General features: G+C 40.4%; 1 protein-coding gene across 1 annotated transcript in view; it reads right to left on the bottom strand.

The window, feature by feature from the left end:
• Positions 1-16,479, bottom strand: part of LOC136876434 (XK-related protein 4) — a 103,362-nt gene extending 86,883 nt beyond the window's left edge. The window contains exon 1 of the mRNA XM_067150406.2: positions 16,152-16,479. Within this exon, the coding sequence (XP_067006507.2) occupies positions 16,152-16,441 (290 nt within the window). The 5' untranslated portion in view covers positions 16,442-16,479. The remainder of the gene's footprint in view (positions 1-16,151) is intronic.
• Positions 16,480-19,036: the final 2,557 nt, after the last annotated feature.

Here is a 19,036-nt window from a genome sequence, read left to right as displayed (position 1 = left end):
ATTAAAAGTAATACAGCATAATTAGTTTTTTAGCATAAAAATGTGTGCCATAGCATCTCTAATGCCTTCACTGTTCATAAATGGGGCGCTCCTACTCCCAATATAAATAAAAATGCTTATTCTGTACGAAATATTTCTCTGTCTTATAGATCACTCGTGACTTGACAGCAGACACACTCGACAAAAAGGAAGCTCTTTGCGGATATTGCTTGCACAGTATTCGCAAGACAAACGGAAAAAATGTTGCGACCACGTAAAAGACACTGAGCAGGAATACTGGGAGCGTGACAACACCATGCATAAGGAATTAGAATTCGACCAGTCCGACATCAACCTCGGTGAAACTTCAGATGACACTGATTCAGACGAGAGTGAAGGTTATTCTGAATAATTTGTAAATACGATCCCTGAACTCCGAATATTAAACAAACGTGACCATAGAACACGTAAGAAGTCCGATAATATTTTTGCTCTGATTTTATGAGACAGATTTATATTGTCTATTGTTCCGGAGCATTTTGTTGCTGTTTTCGTTGTTGTTTTTGTTGCTGCTGTTGCTGTAGGAGACCTGTTCTCTCAGTCATAACAATAGCAGGTTATTCAAGAGTATTATATATTATTATATTTCTTCTGATGGACAAGAAAAGTAGACATTGTTAATGTTATTATGAAAGTAGCTGAAGTATTTCTACTAATGCTTCTTCTCTGCATTTTCCCGACAAATTTGCATTAATTAATCTCTTTTATACGTATTTCACTAGAAATCACGTTAAGTAGATGATATCTCCAGGCTGTCAGTGGAAACAACTTCCTCCTATTCGTTAGGCAATTGATGAACTGATAGCGCGTACCGATGCGCCTTTCCTTGGTATACAGTACAGTACAGTTTCAAACGAACTTCCTTTATTCGCAGTATTACCAGTTGCAAGTTACTGTCTTATGTTCAATTGATTTTCTACCAAATGGTTCAAACCTTTCAATTTTATATAACAGATTTCATATTCGTAAGAATGTATAAGAATAAATTAAAGGCTACAGAGTGCCAAAATATTGACCTCCACTTTTGCTATACACTGAGATTTATTTCACGTTGTGTCGAAAGCAACATCCGATATGAATTCTTTTAGGCATAACCCTCTGATTTTTTGACGTCACCAACATTTACGACGAAAGTTACGAAGTATTTCCGTACTGGAATAGAACTGAAATTTTAGAATGTTATGCTCAAAGGCCTGTGTAGTTAATTGACAAGGTTTTTTTTTTTTTTTTTTTTTTTTTTTTGCTAGGGGCTTTACGTCGCACCGACACAGATAGGTCTTATGGCGACGATGGGATGGGAAAGGCCTAGGAGTTGGAAGGAAGCGGCCGTGGCCTTAATTAAGGTACAGCCCCAGCATTTGCCTGGTGTGAAAATGGGAAACCACGGAAAACCATCTTCAGGGCTGCCGATAGTGGGATTCGAACCTACTATCTCCCGGATGCGAGCACACAGCCGCGCGCCTCAACGCGCACGGCCAACTCGCCCGGTGACAAGGTTTTAAGGCAGACAATCGAAATATAAGACTCGATTTGTACAATGTACGGTACTATTTTATTTTCACTAGTTTATCATATTAAGTAATTCCTACACCTTTGAGTTAGTGTGATGTATGTACACCGATGAGCCATTGCATAATGACCACCCCGACCCGGGAACGTATCGCACCTAAGCTTTCCACACTATTTCAGTCAGTTCCCAGGGCTACGTCCGCTGCCTGAACTCGACTGTGTCAGCTGGAGGAAAGGTTCAAGTTCTTCCCCCACCACCAGCGCGAACGCTCCCATAGTTCCTCGCACACGAGGCTAGGCCACACCTCCGGTCGTCCAGAAAGACGCTTACTACGAAGATGGACTATAGCGTCGGGGTCGGAAAAAAACAAGAGTTGACCAAGAGAAGTCGGATAGGACAGATGAAAGTGAGGAGCCTAGCACAAGTAAATGGAAGCAATGCCAGGACTCAGCTGAGGGCCCCGTGGTCGCCAACCCACGCTCCAAAGTTTAGAGCCCCTGGGGCTCAGAGGACACAAAGCACATCACAACAAACAATGGTCAGTGTAATGTTATCATTGATCAATTTTACGAGCTTTCTATACTGTAGGCCTTCATATTTAGTTTTCTTCAGACTGTAATATTAGGGCATCTAATGTAAAGCGAGTCTTACATTTTTCCATGACTCCCTCTTGCCTTTCTTTCTTTCTTGTTTGGGCCTAATGATGGGCTTGGTTCTTCTCGTCACTTGGGCTTTCTGTTTTCCCTTCGTCCAGTATTCCTTCATTTCCTGGTTGTGAACCAGCTTTCTTTCCTCCGTCCACACGTCTGCTGGTTCCTGTGTTCTTCCTACCCGTAAGTGACGTTGGAAAAATTCCCTGCTGGATAGCATGCCGAAACTGTGCGTGGTCATGTATGGACTCATGCGGGATCCCAATTGTTCCAGATCTGATTTGATCGAAGAGATCCACTTGTTCCTGGATGCCTTCCCTCCACCTGCCACAGCAATGATCCTATTGGTAAGTCTGCAAGGGTTTATGCGAGTTAGGTGCACATAGAAGACCAGGCACCTTTTTCCTACACAAGTAACAATGTCTTTCTGATTTTTGGATAGCTCATCGTTGTACCGAATTCTGTAGGTGCCTCCCTCTTCTCTTATGGGTCCCAGTATTCTCCGCAGGATCTTCCTTTATTATTCAGGCGATTGTTCCCCTTCATGATTTTTTCTCATTTTTATAATCATCTTCACAATTGTCCTTGTCTATATAGACCGATGACCATGCGTTTTTACACCTTAAGACAATCATGACAAAATCCATCGCCAATTAACATAATGGAACAATATTTCCATGTCAACAATGCTCGGCGTTGATATGGACTAAGCAACAAAAGTCTAAATTCATCTGAATTCATTAATTCTCTTGGAACATGTTTCAACCTTAAAGTAACTATACTTACCCTTCCATTTTTCACCAAAATTTGTATAACTGCCAATTATGCTTGCCATCATGTTATCCCTAGCTGACTTCTTTGCTAGATTCAATTTCCTAGTAAGTTCCTTCAAAATCTCTTTACTTCTACAGCTATTTCTAACTATTTCTTTCCAACCTGCACCTCATTCTTAGACACTCTATTTCTCTGTTATAAAGTAGAGAGTCTTTATCAGTCCTTACCACCTTTAAAGATACACACCAGTTTTCACATTCCTCAACAATTGCTTTAAACCCCTCCCACAGTCTGTTTAAATTTTAAATTTTTATTTACCATTTTTCAACGATCTTAGTTACTTTTAAAAACTTCCTTATGCCTGTTTTATCAGCTATATGGTACTGCCTAATAGTCCTACTTTATTTTTTTCTGTAATTTGCTTTATGTCGCACCAACACAGATAGGTCTTATGGTGATGATGGTATAGGAGAGCCTAGGAGTAGGAAGGAAGCAACCATGGCCTTAAGGTACAGCCCCAACATTTGCTTGGTGTGAAAATGGGAAACCATGGGAAACCATCTTCAAGGCTGCCAACAGTGGGGTTCGAACCCACTATCTCCCAGATACAAGTTCACAGCTGCACACCCCTAACCACACAGCCAACTCACCTGGTGGGTCCTACTTTTATGACCTTCCTTTCTATCACATTTATTTTTAACTACGACAAAAACAGCTTTTTGATCACTAATACCATCCACTGCTTCAGATTCTCTATAGAGCTCATCTGGTTTTACCAGCACCACATCCAGAATATTCTTCCCTCCAGTTGATTATATCACTTTCTGATTCAGCTGTCCTTCCCAGATTAACTTATTTGCCATCTGTTGGTCATTACCTTCCCAACCGACATTTGGTAAATTGAGAGCACCCACAACAATCACGTTCCTTTCCATATCATGTCCCACATAACTGATTATCTTATCAAATAATTCCAAATCAGCATCTGCGCCACTTTTTAGCGGTCTGTAAACTAAAAAAAAGCAAGTTGCCTATTATCTTTAGAGATGAATGTATTGCAGTGTTCTATCTAGGACCTTTTTAACTGGCTCACCGCCCTGCCTTTTTTACAGACCGTCCGGCTAACATAACCTAGACATACGCTAGTTACATAATATTAATACATATTTGGGTTGTTGGTTGCTACATATTAAAACGTAAATACTGTAAAACTGTTTATTTAATAATCTTCATTGTCAGAAAAAGTGCATCAATTACTTTGGAGTTTAAATGTTTAGCTTGACTATCACGTAGTGTCATGCGCGAGCGGTGTATGCATTAGCGTGGAATCGCATACGACCACTCGATTCCACATCACGCTACAAAGCCATATGGCACTCCACAGCAACCAAGTGATAAGTACCGGAGTCACATAATTATGAACGAACAGTAGAACACTAGATCAAAATACTCTTATGTCTTGGTCATGACAACACTAAAATAATTCAATTTTGCAGTTAATGTTTACCTGTCTGATATTAATCTCAATGCCCAGAGGGGGATAAATTGAGTTTTTATCATATTCATTTTCTTAAGTAGAATTCCCCACCTGGCTGATGAAAATTTCTGGGAAGATCACTGCATTGTATTGTAATGAAAAGGTGGAAATCCTCAAATCTTTTATTTTAGGGTATCTCAAATTCAATACGGACAAAGTATGAAGTTTTTAATTTGTAAAACACTCCAGTTCCGTGAGAAAATTTCTACATCCATTATATAATTTCTCAGCCATGATTCAACTCCTATTACTCCTATTACAACATCTGGTAAGTATATATCTATTAAATTAACTAATTATATTCCTTTCTTTACAATACTTCTACTGTTCAGTGTTCTCCCCAGAAATTTTCGTCAGCTGAGTGGCAGGAATGAGTAGCTGGGCAGGGAATACTATGTAAAAAATGAATATATTATGATAAAATTTCAATTTATTCCCCTCAGAGCATTAACAATAATATCAGACAGGTAAACATTAAATGCAAAACTGAACTATTTAAGTGTTATTATCACAATCAAGACAGGGCATTTTGAACTTCATGTAACACAGGGACTTACCACTCTGTTATTGTGGAGTGCCATACGGGTTGTAACATCATGTGGAATCGAGTACTCGCATACCATTCTATGCTAATCCAACACCGCTTGCACACAACACTACGCGACAGTCAAACTAACGTTTAAACTCTTTTGTAATTGATGCAATTATGCAGACAATAATGAAAATGTACCATCTAAATAAACAGTTGTTGGGTATTTACATTTTAATTTGAAGCACCCAATGGCTCAAATATGTAATATTACGTAAGTTGCACATATCTCGATTATGTTAACCGGGCGGTTTGTAAAAACGGCAGAGCGGTGAGCCCAACAAATGGGTCCTAGGGAGAACACTGCAGTTCAACACTAATATTTGTATGTAGTAGTATTGTAAAGAACGGAATAGAATTAAGTAATTTAACAGATATATACTGCAAATAACCTCAGCCAGTGTAGGTGGGGTTAACGTCCAACAAGTAACCTACTAGCTATTTGCTTTACGTCGCACCCACACATGTCTCATGGCGACGATGGGACAGGAAAGGCCTAGGAATGGGGAGGAAGAGGCCGTGGCCTTAATTAAGGTACAGCCCCAGCATTTGCCTGGTGTGAAAATGGGAAACCACGGAAAACCATCTTCAGGGCTGCCGAGAGTGGGGTTTGAACCCACTATCTCCCGATTACTGAATAAGTAACCAGGGGAACCTGACCCCTACAGAGCGTGTCCCCAGGTGGCGGATAGGAGGCCCCTACAGTATATAGATCTGGTTGAAATACCCAATACAACCTGCAGACCAACAGGTAGCCTAGTTCCTGGGGACTTTACAGTACTGGGACACCCTCCCTCCAGGGGTCATAAATATGGAGGGCCCGCCCTGGGTTATGGGTGAAGACCTCAACGGCATCTATGGTGGAGAAGATGTGCTTTGGTACAGTGGAGATGACGGATGAGGCAGCCCACGTACTGGGGATTAATACAAGTACAAAATCACCCAACGGTTAAGTAGACGGAAGAGGAACCATTATAATAACCCTGGTTCCCAACGGCTGTGCTTTGTGGAGTCTGCGGCAGCTCATTGCAGTTTCGGTGCTTGATCCCGCATGTCTCATGCTATATGTGCTGCGATGAATGGCTCTGGAATCATAGTGTGTGGGCCACTTCCCGGCAAGTTGTAGTCCACCTTAACGTCACGCCGATGGCAATTTCACTTGCTATTCAAAAGTCCAACGACGATGGGATAAGGATGGTGGGAGCAGGTTTTGGGTGAAACTGGGAGCTTCTAGTCTGGACCTGCACGTTGGCGATAGATGTGTGATGGTCGCCTTCCTGAGACCTTGTGACTACTTAGGGATCCGGTCCTGCATCTATGACTGGGCAGGCATATTTAGGATCACCGCTGTCAACCCTGAAGGCACAAGGCCCTGGAAAATGTGGGCTAAATATCTGTAGTCACATTCGAACCCATCTGGGAAAACGCAATCAGAGAGTCGCCCCAATTCATGCGGTCGAAATCAATTGAAAATGAAGAACACAATTTTAACTGTAAGCACGTGGAATGTCAGAATGCTACTTGACCTGAAGGACATTAGGCCCGAAAGGACAGCTCTTATTACCCATGAGCTAGCGAGGCTAAATATTGACATCGCTGCTCTGAGCGAAACAAGACTATCTGGTGAAGGACAAATCAGTAAGGCAAGTAGCGGATACACCATCGTTTGGAAAGGAAGGGAGGAAGGAGAAAATTGTATTCATGGTGCTGGTTTTGCGGTCAAGACAAAGTTAGTCTATGAACATCAACTCACACCAATTGCAGTAAATGAAAGCCTTATGACCCTGCGTGTGCCTCTTTCTAGGGATAGTGCCATTACATTTATTTCCACCTACGCTCCTACTCTAAAATATGAGGAAGATACAAAGAATCAGTTCTACCAACATCTGAACTCAGTTCTCACCAAGATACCTGCAACAGATAACATCTTATGGCTTGGCGACTTCAACCTAGAGTGGGTAACGATAACCGGCTATGGGAAGATGTCATGGAAAATCAAGGTGTTGGGAATCTCAATTTAAATGGTCTATTACTACTTTGCCTGTGTGCTGAACATGAACTGTTTATCACAAATACACAATTCTGACTTCCCAATCGCTTCAAAACTACATGGATGCAACCTCAATCCAAGCACTGGCATCTCACTGACTATGTCATTACCAGGCAATGCGACAGAAGAGATATTCTGATTACAAAGACTGCTAGAAACATTGATGACTGTTGGACAGACCATAAACTACTACTTAGTCGACTCAGGGTTACTATCCATCAGAAACCACGTGTTCATTTCGTGCATCCTTCTAGAAGAAAATTCAACACTCTTGAACTTCAGAATGAGGCTGTTGCCTCTGAATACCAGAAATCAATTTTAAACCACTTGTCACACAACCCAATTAACAATAATAACATAGATTGTGAATGGATCACACTACAAAAAAATCATCAAGCAATCAGCAGAATGTGCTATTGGCTTTGAGAAAAGGAAAAGACAAGACTGGTTTGATGATAATAATGAAGCCATAATCAACATTATCAATGCCAGCGGGATGCCTTTTTATCCTCCGTACAAGATCCATCTTCTCAGTTGAAGAGATCACGTTTTCAAGAGCTGAAGCAGAAATGTTAGACCAAAATTAGGGAAATAAAGAACAACTGATGGTAACAAAAAGCCAAAGAACTACAAAACTTGTCAGATGCCAGGGACCTGCAAAATTTCTCTGCTGGACTAAAACAGACTTATGGACCTGTCCGTGCTTCATCGGGAAATTTGAAAGCTGCCGACAACACCACCATTCCTACAGACAATCAAGACATTCTGAGATGCTGGAAAGAGAACCTCAATTTACTTTTAAACTGCAGTTCCACTGCTGGTGAAACTTTTCTTCAGCATGTCCCACAACATCCTATGCAACCTTGGATGTCATTTCCTCCGAACTTTCATGAATGTAACAAAGCTCTTCTCAGCCTCAAACCTAGAAAGGCTACTGGACCGGACAATATTCCTCTAGAACTCATTCTTAAAGGAGGCCTACCTTTCAAAACGAGGCTCTTCTCTCTGATCCTAAGGATATGGGAAACCAAATACGTACCTGCCAACATGAAGAACTCTATCATAGTCACCATCTTCAAAAAGGGCGATCAAAGTATTTGTGGTAATTACAGTGGCATATCCCTGCTGTCTATAGTAGGTAAAATATTAGCCAGGATCCTGTTGAGTCTGCTTCAAACTCTATCTGAAAAGTTACTCCCCGAATCGCAGAGTGAATTTTGCACATCCAGGAGTACCACTGACTTGATCTGTACAAGACAGTTGCAGGAAAAATGCAGAGAACAACAGAAACCCTTGTTCTTGGTGTTTTATAACCTGGAAAAGGCCTTCGATACTATGCCTAGAGATGCTATGTGGATGGTGTTAAGGCAGTTTGGCTGCCCCGAACATTTTTTTGGACTCGTCTGGGCTCTTCACGACAATATGATTGGTCAGGTTCTCTATCAAAACAATGCGTCAGAAGAATTTCCTATTACTAATGGACTAAAGCAAGGTTGTGTGCTTGCACCTACACTGTTTGCCTTGTACCTGACATGTATGCTTTATGAGACATCTGGCAACAATGCAGGTATAGAAATTAGTTACAGATTTGATGAGGGATTTTTAATCAGTCAAGACTCATAAAAGACCTACCCATCTCACCCAGCTTACTGAACTGCAATATGCAGATGACAATGCTACTCCATCTCATTCTCCGGAGGACATGCAATTGTCAGTCGATTGCTTTAAGGCTGCTTATGAGCATTTTGACCCATCTATCAACATTCAGAAAACTAAGGTTTTAGCACAACCTGCTCCAGTAACTAGTCTGCCGACTTCAACATTACCATCTCAGATCCATCTCTGGAACAGGTAGACTTCTTCCCCTTACTTGGGAGTATTCTCTCATCTCGGTGTACCTCGGAGATGGATGTAAAAAATAGAATACGAGCTGCTCATAGTGCTTTTGGACGTCTATCTTGCAAAGACTTTTCTAATAAAGACCTAAATATATCCACTAAATTTTATCATATGGATGTGAAACGCGGACTCTATACCATTGTGACATCAAAAAAATTGGAACGTTTTCACCAGCAGAAGCTTAGGATCATTATGAATATCAAATGGGAGGATTATGTCTCCAATGTTGTAGTACCTGAAAGGGCACAGATGAACAGTATAGAAGCTTCCATCATAGGTCACCAGCTTAGATGGATTGGTCATGTCCAACACATGGATGACAATAGGCTACCCCGACGTGGCAGGAGGCCATGTGGTGCACCTCTGAAACGCTACAAGGATCAGCTAAAAAAAAAAAAAAACGCTGAAGAGCATAAACACTGACCCCAGTAATTGGCACACACTTGCTGAAGATCGCCCTCGCTGGCGCGCAATCACATCCACTGCTGTATTGCATTCTGAAACTGAGCATCGAACACTGCAAACAGAGGCTAGTCTTAGAAGAAGACAAACACAACCACGTCCACCCCGTTCTCTCAGGTGTGCCAAATGTGATCGCATGTTCTATGCAAGAATTGGCCTGATGAGTCATCAACGTTATTTACACAAAACGGACTGTACATGAATTGCAAGTGAAAACATACACTCGGAAACGAGTAGTGACCGTCGTCGACGTCGACTTACCAGATATTGTAATATAATACAATAGTAGGCTGAACCCATAGAAACTCAACGGAATACTAAGTCCCTGGTGAAATCACATATATCAGAATATTAATGGAAGAGTTAGTCACTTAGCAAACTAGTACAGAATGTATTGCAGATTAGGGTAAGCCTTCACCTGCAATTATTGGAATGATCATTTAATGATTTGATTTTATGATTACTCAAAGTTGGGTAAACTAGAGACCTAACAATGTTACATGATTCACCGGCAGATAATTCCAGAGAGAATTAAACAAAAATGAAGCAAATCGGTCTAGAAAAACGGACGGACGGATTTGACAAAACTGTTTTTAGTAAACTCTTAATATATAGATAATGTAATATATGTAATGCAATGTAATATAATACAGCACTACAAAAAAGAAACGAACATGGTAAATCTAAACAAACTAACATCACTTTAAACATTCTCTTTCCTTGTTTTGTACAATGAAATAGAGTTTATCTTTAAAGTAGTCTTTTTCTCTTTTCTTTTTTCAAGGTTTCACATTCAGTAGAAATAATGACAAGAGAATTTAGTCGTTCTTGGGCCAATGAAGTTCGATGACAGCCCTTAGGTAGTTTTAATTGAAAAATGTCCATTGAGCTGAAGCATTTATCATGAAACGCCTACAATTCCTAAATGTCAAGACATATGGAAATACTGATTGCACCTTGTTTTAAAACAAGGATGCTATATGACACCGAAGGAAATCTGGACAGTAAAACTGACTAGTAGGGGCATCCTTATGTGTCAACCATGGCAATAGGTGACAAACTACATGCGTCTTACCTTTCATATCTATACTCAATGAACTGCATGAAAGACCAGTGCTATTCACACGACAATAATTTTTCTTTTTTTTTTAACTCAGCTCACCACTGTAATTCAGAAACTACTCAAACATTTGTTCATAAACTTATCCGCAGTTCACACAACCATGGGGTCTAAATTCGTCCTGCTGGATTGGGGCTCCTAGCAGCACGGGGCTCATAAGCGGCAGACTACTCTGCCTATGGGTAATCCGACACTGGATATTTGGAAAATGTTGGACGATTCCTGATATTTTGATATGAAAGTAAACAAATTTCTGGGGCAGGCTGATAGATACCCAGCACTGGCAATGTACACAACTCTCATTCCTACCTATTATACGAGGAAAGAATTCTAAAATTCACGTTCCTAAACTGTGTACTTCATGTTGAAGGGAAATTGTATACCTTTACCTTTGATTATCTCTCTCTGCGAACCATGTGACCTTGCCGTGGTGGGGAGGCTTGTATGTCCCAATGATGCAGATAGCCGAGCCACAGGTTCAACCATATCTGATGGGTATCTGTTGAGAGACCAAACTAACGAATGGTTCATCGAAAGGGGGGTAGCAGCCTTTCGGTAGTTGCAAGGGCGGCAGTCTAGATGATTGACTGATACGGCCTTGTAATAATACTCAACATGGCTTAACTGTGTTGATACTGCTACACGGCTGAAAGCAACGGGAAACTACAGCCGTAACTACTTCCCGAGGACATGCAGCTCTCTCTGTATGAACGATGTACTGATGATGGCTTCCTCCCGGGTAAAATATTCCAGAGGTAAATTAGTCCCCCATTCGGATCTCCGGGTGGGGACTACACGAGAGGGGGTGATCATCAGGAAGATGGATACTGACATTCTGCGAGTCGGAGTGTGGAATGTTAGAAGTTTGAATCGTTGTGGTAGGTTAGAGAATTTGAAAAGGGAGATGGGTAGGCTAAAGTTAGATGTAGTTGGTATAAGTGAAGTACGTTGGCAGGAAGAACAAGATTTTTGGTCAGGCGACTACCGAATTATCAACACAAAACAAACAGAGGAAATGCAGGAGTTGGTATAATAATGAATAAGAAAATAGGGCAACGGGTAAACTACTACGACCAGCATAGTGAAAGAATTATTGTCGTCAAGATAGACACCAAACCAATGCCCACCACAATAGTGCAGGTCTATATGCCTACTAGTTCAGCGGATGATGAAATTGAAATAATATATGAGGAGATAGAAGATTTAATACAATATGTAAAAGGTGACGAGAATCTAATTGTGATGGGAGACTGGAATGCAGTGGTAGGCCAAGGAAGAGAAGGTAGTACAGTAGGAGAATTTGGATTGGGACAAAGGAACGAAAGAGGAAGTCGGCTGGTTGAATTCTGCACTGATCATAATTTAGTCCTTGCTAATACTTGGTTCAAACACCACAAACGACGGCTGTATACGTGGACGAGACCTGGAGACACTGGAAGGTATCAAATAGACTTCATTATGATTAGGCAGAGATTCAGAAACCAGGTGTTGGATTGCAAAACTTTCCCAGGAGCAGACGTGGACTCTGACCACAACTTTTTGGTCATGAAATGCCATTTGAAATTGAAGAAATTGAAGAATGCAAAAAGATGGGATCTAGACAAGTTGAAAGAAAAGAGTGTGAGGGATTGTTTCAAGGAACATTGTTGCACAAGGACTAAATGAAAAGGCTGAAGGAAACACTATAGAAGAAGAGTGGAGAGTCATGAAAAATGAAGTCAGTAGGGCTGCTGAAGAAATGTTAGGAAGGAAGAAAAGATAAACTAAGAATCAGTGGATAACTCAGGAAACACTAGACCTGATGGATGAACGACAAAAATACAAGAATGCTAGAATTGAAGAGGGCAGAAAAGAATACAGACGATTAAAGAATCAAGTGAATAGAAAGTGCAAGATAGCTAAGGAAGAACGGCTGAAGGAGAAGTGCAAGGATGTCGAAAGCTGTATGGTCCTGGGAAAGGTAGATGCTGCATACAGGAAAATCAAGGAAACCTTTGGAGAAAGGAAATCTAGGTGTATGAAAATATTATGAGCTCAGATGGAAAGCAACTTCTAGGGAAAGAAGACAAAGCAGAAAGATGGCAGGAACATATCCAACAGTTGTATCAAGGTAAAGATGTAGATAATTTGGTTCTGGAACATGAAGAGGCTGTTGATGCTGATGAAATGGGAGACCCAATTTTGAGGTCAGAGTTTGACAGAGCTGTGAGTGACCTAAATAGGAACAAGGCAACTGGAATTGATGACATTCCCTCTGAATTACGGACTGCCTTAGGAGAAACCGGCATGGCAAGGTTATTTCATTTAGTGTACAAGATGTACAAGACAGGAGAAGTCCCATCCGATTTTCGACAGAATGTTGTTATACCTATTCCCAAGAAAACCGGTGCTGACAGGTGTGAAAACTACCGCAACATTAGTTTAGTATCTCATGCCTGCAAAATTTTAACACGTATTATTTACAGAAGAATGGAAAAACAAGTTGAAGCTGAGTTGGGAGAAGATCAATTTGGCTTCAGAAGAAATGTAGGAACACGTGAAGCAATCCTGACTTTAAGTCTGATCTTAGAGGATCGAATCAAGAAGGACAACCCCACGTACATGGCATTCGTAGATTTGGAAAAGGCATTCGATAATGTTGATTGGACCAAGCTATTTATGATTCTGAAGATGATAGGGATCAGATACAGAGAACGAAGAATCATCTACAATCTGTATAAAAATCAGTTTGCAGTGATAAGAATCGAGGGCTTTGAAAAAGAAGCAGCAATCCAGAAAGGAGTGAGGCAAGGGTGCAGTTTGTCCCCTTTCCTTTTCAATGTTTACATAGAACAGGCAGTATAGGAAATCAAAGAGAAATTTGGAAAGAGAATCACAGTCCAAGGAGAAGAAATCAAAACCTTGAGATTTGCCGATGATATTGTTATTTTATCTGAGACTGCAGAAGATCTCGAGAAGTTGCTGAATGGTATGGATGAAGTCTTGGGTAAGGAGTACAAGATGAAAATAAATAAGTCCAAAACAAAAGTAATGGAGTGCAGTCGAACGAAGGCAGGTGATGTAGGAAATATTAGATTAGGAAATGAAGTCTTAACGAAAGTAGATGAATATTGTTACTTGGGTAGTAAAATAACTAACGATGGCAGAAGTAAGGAGGACATAAAATGCAGACTAGCACAAGCAAGGAAGAGCTTTCTTAAGAAAAGAAATTTGCTCACTTCAAACATTGATATCGGAATTAGAAAGATGTTTTTGAAGACTTTCGTGTGGAGCGTGGCATTGTATGGAAGTGAAACATGGACGATAACTAGCTCAGAAAGAAAGAGAATCGAAGCTTTTGAAATGTGGTGTTACAGAAGAATGTTGAAGGTGAGATGGATAGATCGAATCACGAATGAAGAGATACTGAATCGAATTGGTGAGAGGAGATCGATTTGGCTAAATTTGATGAGAAGAAGAGATAGAATGATAAGACACATCTTGAGACACCCAGGACTTGTTCAGTTGGTTTTTGAAGGAAGTGTAGGTGGTAAGAACGGTACGGGTAGACCAAGGTATGAATATGACAAGCAGATTAGAGCAGATGTAGGATGCAGTACTTACGTAGAAATGAAAAGGTTAGCACAGGATAGGGTGGCATAGAGAGCTGCATCAAACCAGTCTGTGGACTGATGACTCAAACACATCTTTAACGGATTTTAACTGCATCATACGATTTCCCTACAGTACAATCGACTACATAGTTGAAATAATGCGGTGCCTCTGGAGCTCCAATTACAAGCCATGTCAACTACTACACAACTGAAGTAATTTTGTCCTGCTTATCACTAACGAACAGGCACTACTACGTGAAAGACAAAATACGACCAACTTTCTTCAACTATGCCAGGGATACTCACATCAATCAGTATCAAATATGCTATATAAAAAAAGTAATAAATCAATCAAAATCAAGCACCACTGATCCACATTTGATGCTATCCCTGATGTGGCAGATACTCTACCAGTTGTTCACCTAGTCTTTCCTTTGGACTAGTTCTGTTTCCTCTTGGATGGTCACAATGCACAGAACCATATAATTTATTGCTGGATTAGAGGTAAAAACTAAGTGACATTTTCATGGTCCTGAGATATGTAGATTTTTTCCTGGCATAACTGAACCAGAAATGCAACTGGTGATTTCTTCTAAAATGGGATGGAGCCTTCCTATGAACTTGATGACCTCTTGAGACAGAAAAATGAATATTACGATCTGAAACCTTCAGCCAAATGTGCACTTAGTGACTTATTTCAAAACCAACAATATATGCTAGACTCTGTAAGAAAACCAACTGTCATCCAGTCCTCAAAAAGAGGGTGTGATTAACGTAGTGATTCAGCAGCCTTTAACTTTCCACCTGGATGGTAGAGTTCGATTCTCTGTGAAACATGGCCTGGAATTTTCACCCAAAAAATCATGTGGCATCAGGAAGCGTATCCAGTCTTAAATCCCCTGCCAAAATTCCAAAACAAGCCTGGTGGCTTCAGTGACCCCAGAACAAACTGGGATAAGCTGAAGAATGACTCCAGTCTTCAAACAACACTTCTGGCAGAAGATTAAAAAGAGTGCCCACTTGTTGCTTGGTGTGCTGATGTACAACAGCAAGGCTGGAAACTTTAACAAGTTGGGTTACAGATTGTGATGTATGACCTTGTAGGCCTATGCATACTTCACAAACTTCATACCAAACAGTCTTCAATTCCCTTAATTATTTGCTTTATGCCTTATTTTAACAAGTTTTTCTCACCATTTGATGTCTTTTCCACCACAGAGTCAATTTTCTATATGTCACTATAGCAGACTGTCCCCACACTGGAGGAGAAGGAAAGGAATATTCGAGGAAATATTGCTTTCTTCTTTGGTACCAGTATTTTCAGGTCACATAATCCTAGAGGTTAACTGGTTAACAAAATTATTTCAAGAAAATATGTTTTTAGAATTTTCAAAACTTTTCCTACTGATACCAAACATTATGTGAATGTCTGATCCCCAGATGTCAGTCTGAACAAAGTGACAAAATCAGTAGCAATTCATACTCTCAAGTAAAAATAAAAAATAAAAAAATAATAATAATAATATACCCTATCTGGAGTAGCTGATTATGTTGAGACTCCCCCCCCCCCAAAAAAAAAAAATCCACAACACAAACTTCACAACTTGGTCAGAATTTTCTTGTCGCACTAAACCAAAACGGAACTTCCACACTTTGGTTAGATATCGTAAGACAGGTGGTATTACCAGCAAACAGGAACTCCTAAATTAATTTTCAAACAGATAGCATCATATATTTAGTCACAGAATTAATAAACTTGACCTTGCGGAAGGATAAACTGAGAACAATCAATTCTAAAACATTAGAACTGAACAATATTGAGTTTAAGTACGACTGCAAACAGCAGAAACAGGGAGTAAAATCTGACACTTCAAGCTGGCATTCAGCTGAAATTCTAGTTTAAGCAAAACAAACAAGCATTTACTAACCATCTCATGCTAAAAGCTGTTGTAATTAAGGCTGGAATAATCATGAAGGTAATTGTCAACGCAAAATAAGCTCCTTGTCCTTGAATGTAGTAAAAGTATGCCAGCCAAGAATCAAAACCAATATCTAACAGATAGGTGGCTATTGACAGTGTTAGGCATACAATGTGGTAAACCCCAAACATCGGGGTCTTTGTCGATTTGTCCGGTTCATCTTGTGTATTGCTGCTAAAATCTTCAACCTGCGTACCAAGAGACTCGCTTGAAAATTTAACGACGACACATTCAGCCATCTCACAGCATTGCTAAACAACACTAAGTGAACGCCTCCTTTCCTATCGCCAGCGAAAGTTAAGTACATGTGTACTGAAAATGTACTGGAAACCGAGCTATGCAGTGACAAAAAAAAATCCGACAACCCCTGCTATAAAGTACTAAAAAACACAGAACTTAAAATTCGCCTGATTGGTTTTATAACAAATTATTCTCACTCGTTACACAGAATAAATTAAAAAACAATAATTATAATTCTTGATTGAATCCTTCAATAAATTCAGAGATTGGCATTACTGTTTTAACATGGAGAAGCAACATTTAGGAGGTGGTTCTACAAGCTATTTATAGCATACGACTTCATGATTTGTTGATATATCGTCAGTATCACCAAATTAATGCCGGAACCAATTACTTCAGTGACGCGAGATTAAGCAGGCTGACTTCTTCAACCCCAAACCTCTGTCGAATTCAAAGTCAAGGAGAGAACTCGTTAAACGAGTGGTTAAACCACTCTACTGTATTTGGTTAAACGGAACCCCTCCCCCAACACCCCTTCGACCGAACATCCAATTCCGTATAAACAAATATCTCATTGTTAAAAACAATGTCATCAGAACTGTTTGTTATATGATTTGCTGCCACCCCGGAGGCCCGGGTTCGATTCCCGGCTCTACCACGAAATTTGGAAAGGGGTCCACTAGCCTCGGGAGGACACCTGAGTAGAGGAGGGGTTCGATTCCCTCCCCAGCCATCCTGGAAGTGGTTTTCCGTGGTTTCCCACTTCTCCTGCAGGCAAATGCCGGGATGGTAGGCTACATATCCCTTCCAAACTTCCCACCTCCACCGCTTCAGACTCTGGATCGGGGGATACAACTGGGGAGAACGACCAGTAACTCGCCCAGTCGGCCTCACCTGCTATGCTGACAAGGGGCCTTGTGGGGGATGGGAAGACTGGAAGGGATAGACAAGGAAGAGGGAAGGAAGCGGCCGTGGCCTAAAGTTAGGTACCATCCGGGCATTTGCCTGGAGGAGAAGTGGGAAACAATGGAAAACCACTTCCAGGATGGCTGAGGTGGGAATCGAACCCATCTCTACTCATTTGACCTCCCGGGGCTGAGTGGACCACGCTCCAGCCCTCGTACCACTTTTCAAATTTCGTGGCAGAGTCGGGAATCGAACCGGACATCCGGGGGCGTCAGCTATTCACACTAACCACTACATCACCGCCGAATTTCCACACGCACTATGAAGGCCTACATACATTTCTTGACTCCTTAGGCATATATCGATTTCCTTGAAGTCCTTTTAAAATACTCTCGTCTCGAAGGGTAGTGGCCACAGTGTGAGATAACATAAAAATATAAATAGAGACAATACCCGACACTTCCGGATTTAGCCTTGTTAAAATGGGAGACAAGTCGCAAGTGGCGCTCCTAGTGGCTTGACCTGAAAATTGTATTGTATTGTATTGTATTGTATTTTATTTCGTCCAACTGATCATACAGTGATATGGGACACGTCAATAATCATATTTACAGTAACAAAGGATAAAACAGTAACATACATGCCATGATAAATAAAGAGAAATATACAATGTGGTAAAGAGGCACAGATTCGCGCTAAATTCAAATATCAATGGAAATGTATATTCGGAAATGGATAAATAAATTACGTCTAGAAAGAAAGTGTTACTAAGATATTAACTTCAAAGTTGCAAAATAATTCTGAATAAATGAACGAAGAATTATTTAACAGGTTATTATTTAAAGACTGAAATTAGACATATAATCAAGATGTGAAATGGACTCCTGTGCAAGGGCTTGATCTTTCATTTATGCATTACTTTTTCAGCTTTAGAATTCCTGCCTGAACGTTCAGGGCTAGATTTTTTCTTTTTCTCTCATTTAAAAGCATTGTATCATCATATTAAAACATTTGTCAACAAAAATTTCGACACATTCCTTACACATATGATTCAATGAATTTACATTTACGAGTTGGACAATTTTCCTTTTAACTTGAAGCCTACTAAGAGAAAGAAAATCTATAAATTTAGCCTCAGAAACATTCAAACTTTCCCTATAAGCAACACTTGCCATAATGCCATTACATTAGGGTAACGCAAATTTGCATCATCATATTGTGTCCACAAAATGTGTGCATTTCTTAAATCACCCATATTTTCTTCAGTGCTTGACAACGCATTATGGCATTCCAGATGGAGTAACTTGGAACACAACCAGCCACACTCATACGCGTATGCATTTTCCTGAATTAAACCAAACCCACAGATCACACCTACAACAACACATCGGCATTGAAGGTCAACTGCTGCAGTATATAATAAAATATGCGTATTATACTTTAAGCCAGTTAAAATATGGGTCAAGCAGGTCAGAAGATTATGAAGTACTATAAAAATCTCTTTGTCACTGGAAGAATATATATATGCAAACACAATATTACTTACATTTTCTTGTCACGAGGGAAACGGAAGAAAGACCGCGCATTCTACTCTACTTCATAGTTACTGCAGCCAAACACAGCACATACCTTTCCCCTCACGTTAAGAGGAGATATCAGTGTTAAGCTGCGTTTACACCAAGCGCAAT

The sequence above is a fragment of the Anabrus simplex genome, chromosome 6, assembly GCF_040414725.1.
Source record: "Anabrus simplex isolate iqAnaSimp1 chromosome 6, ASM4041472v1, whole genome shotgun sequence".
Classification (NCBI taxonomy): Eukaryota; Metazoa; Arthropoda; class Insecta; order Orthoptera; family Tettigoniidae; genus Anabrus; species Anabrus simplex.
The sequence above is the reverse complement of the archived record's forward strand: the minus strand, read 5'-3'. Positions and strand labels throughout refer to the sequence as shown.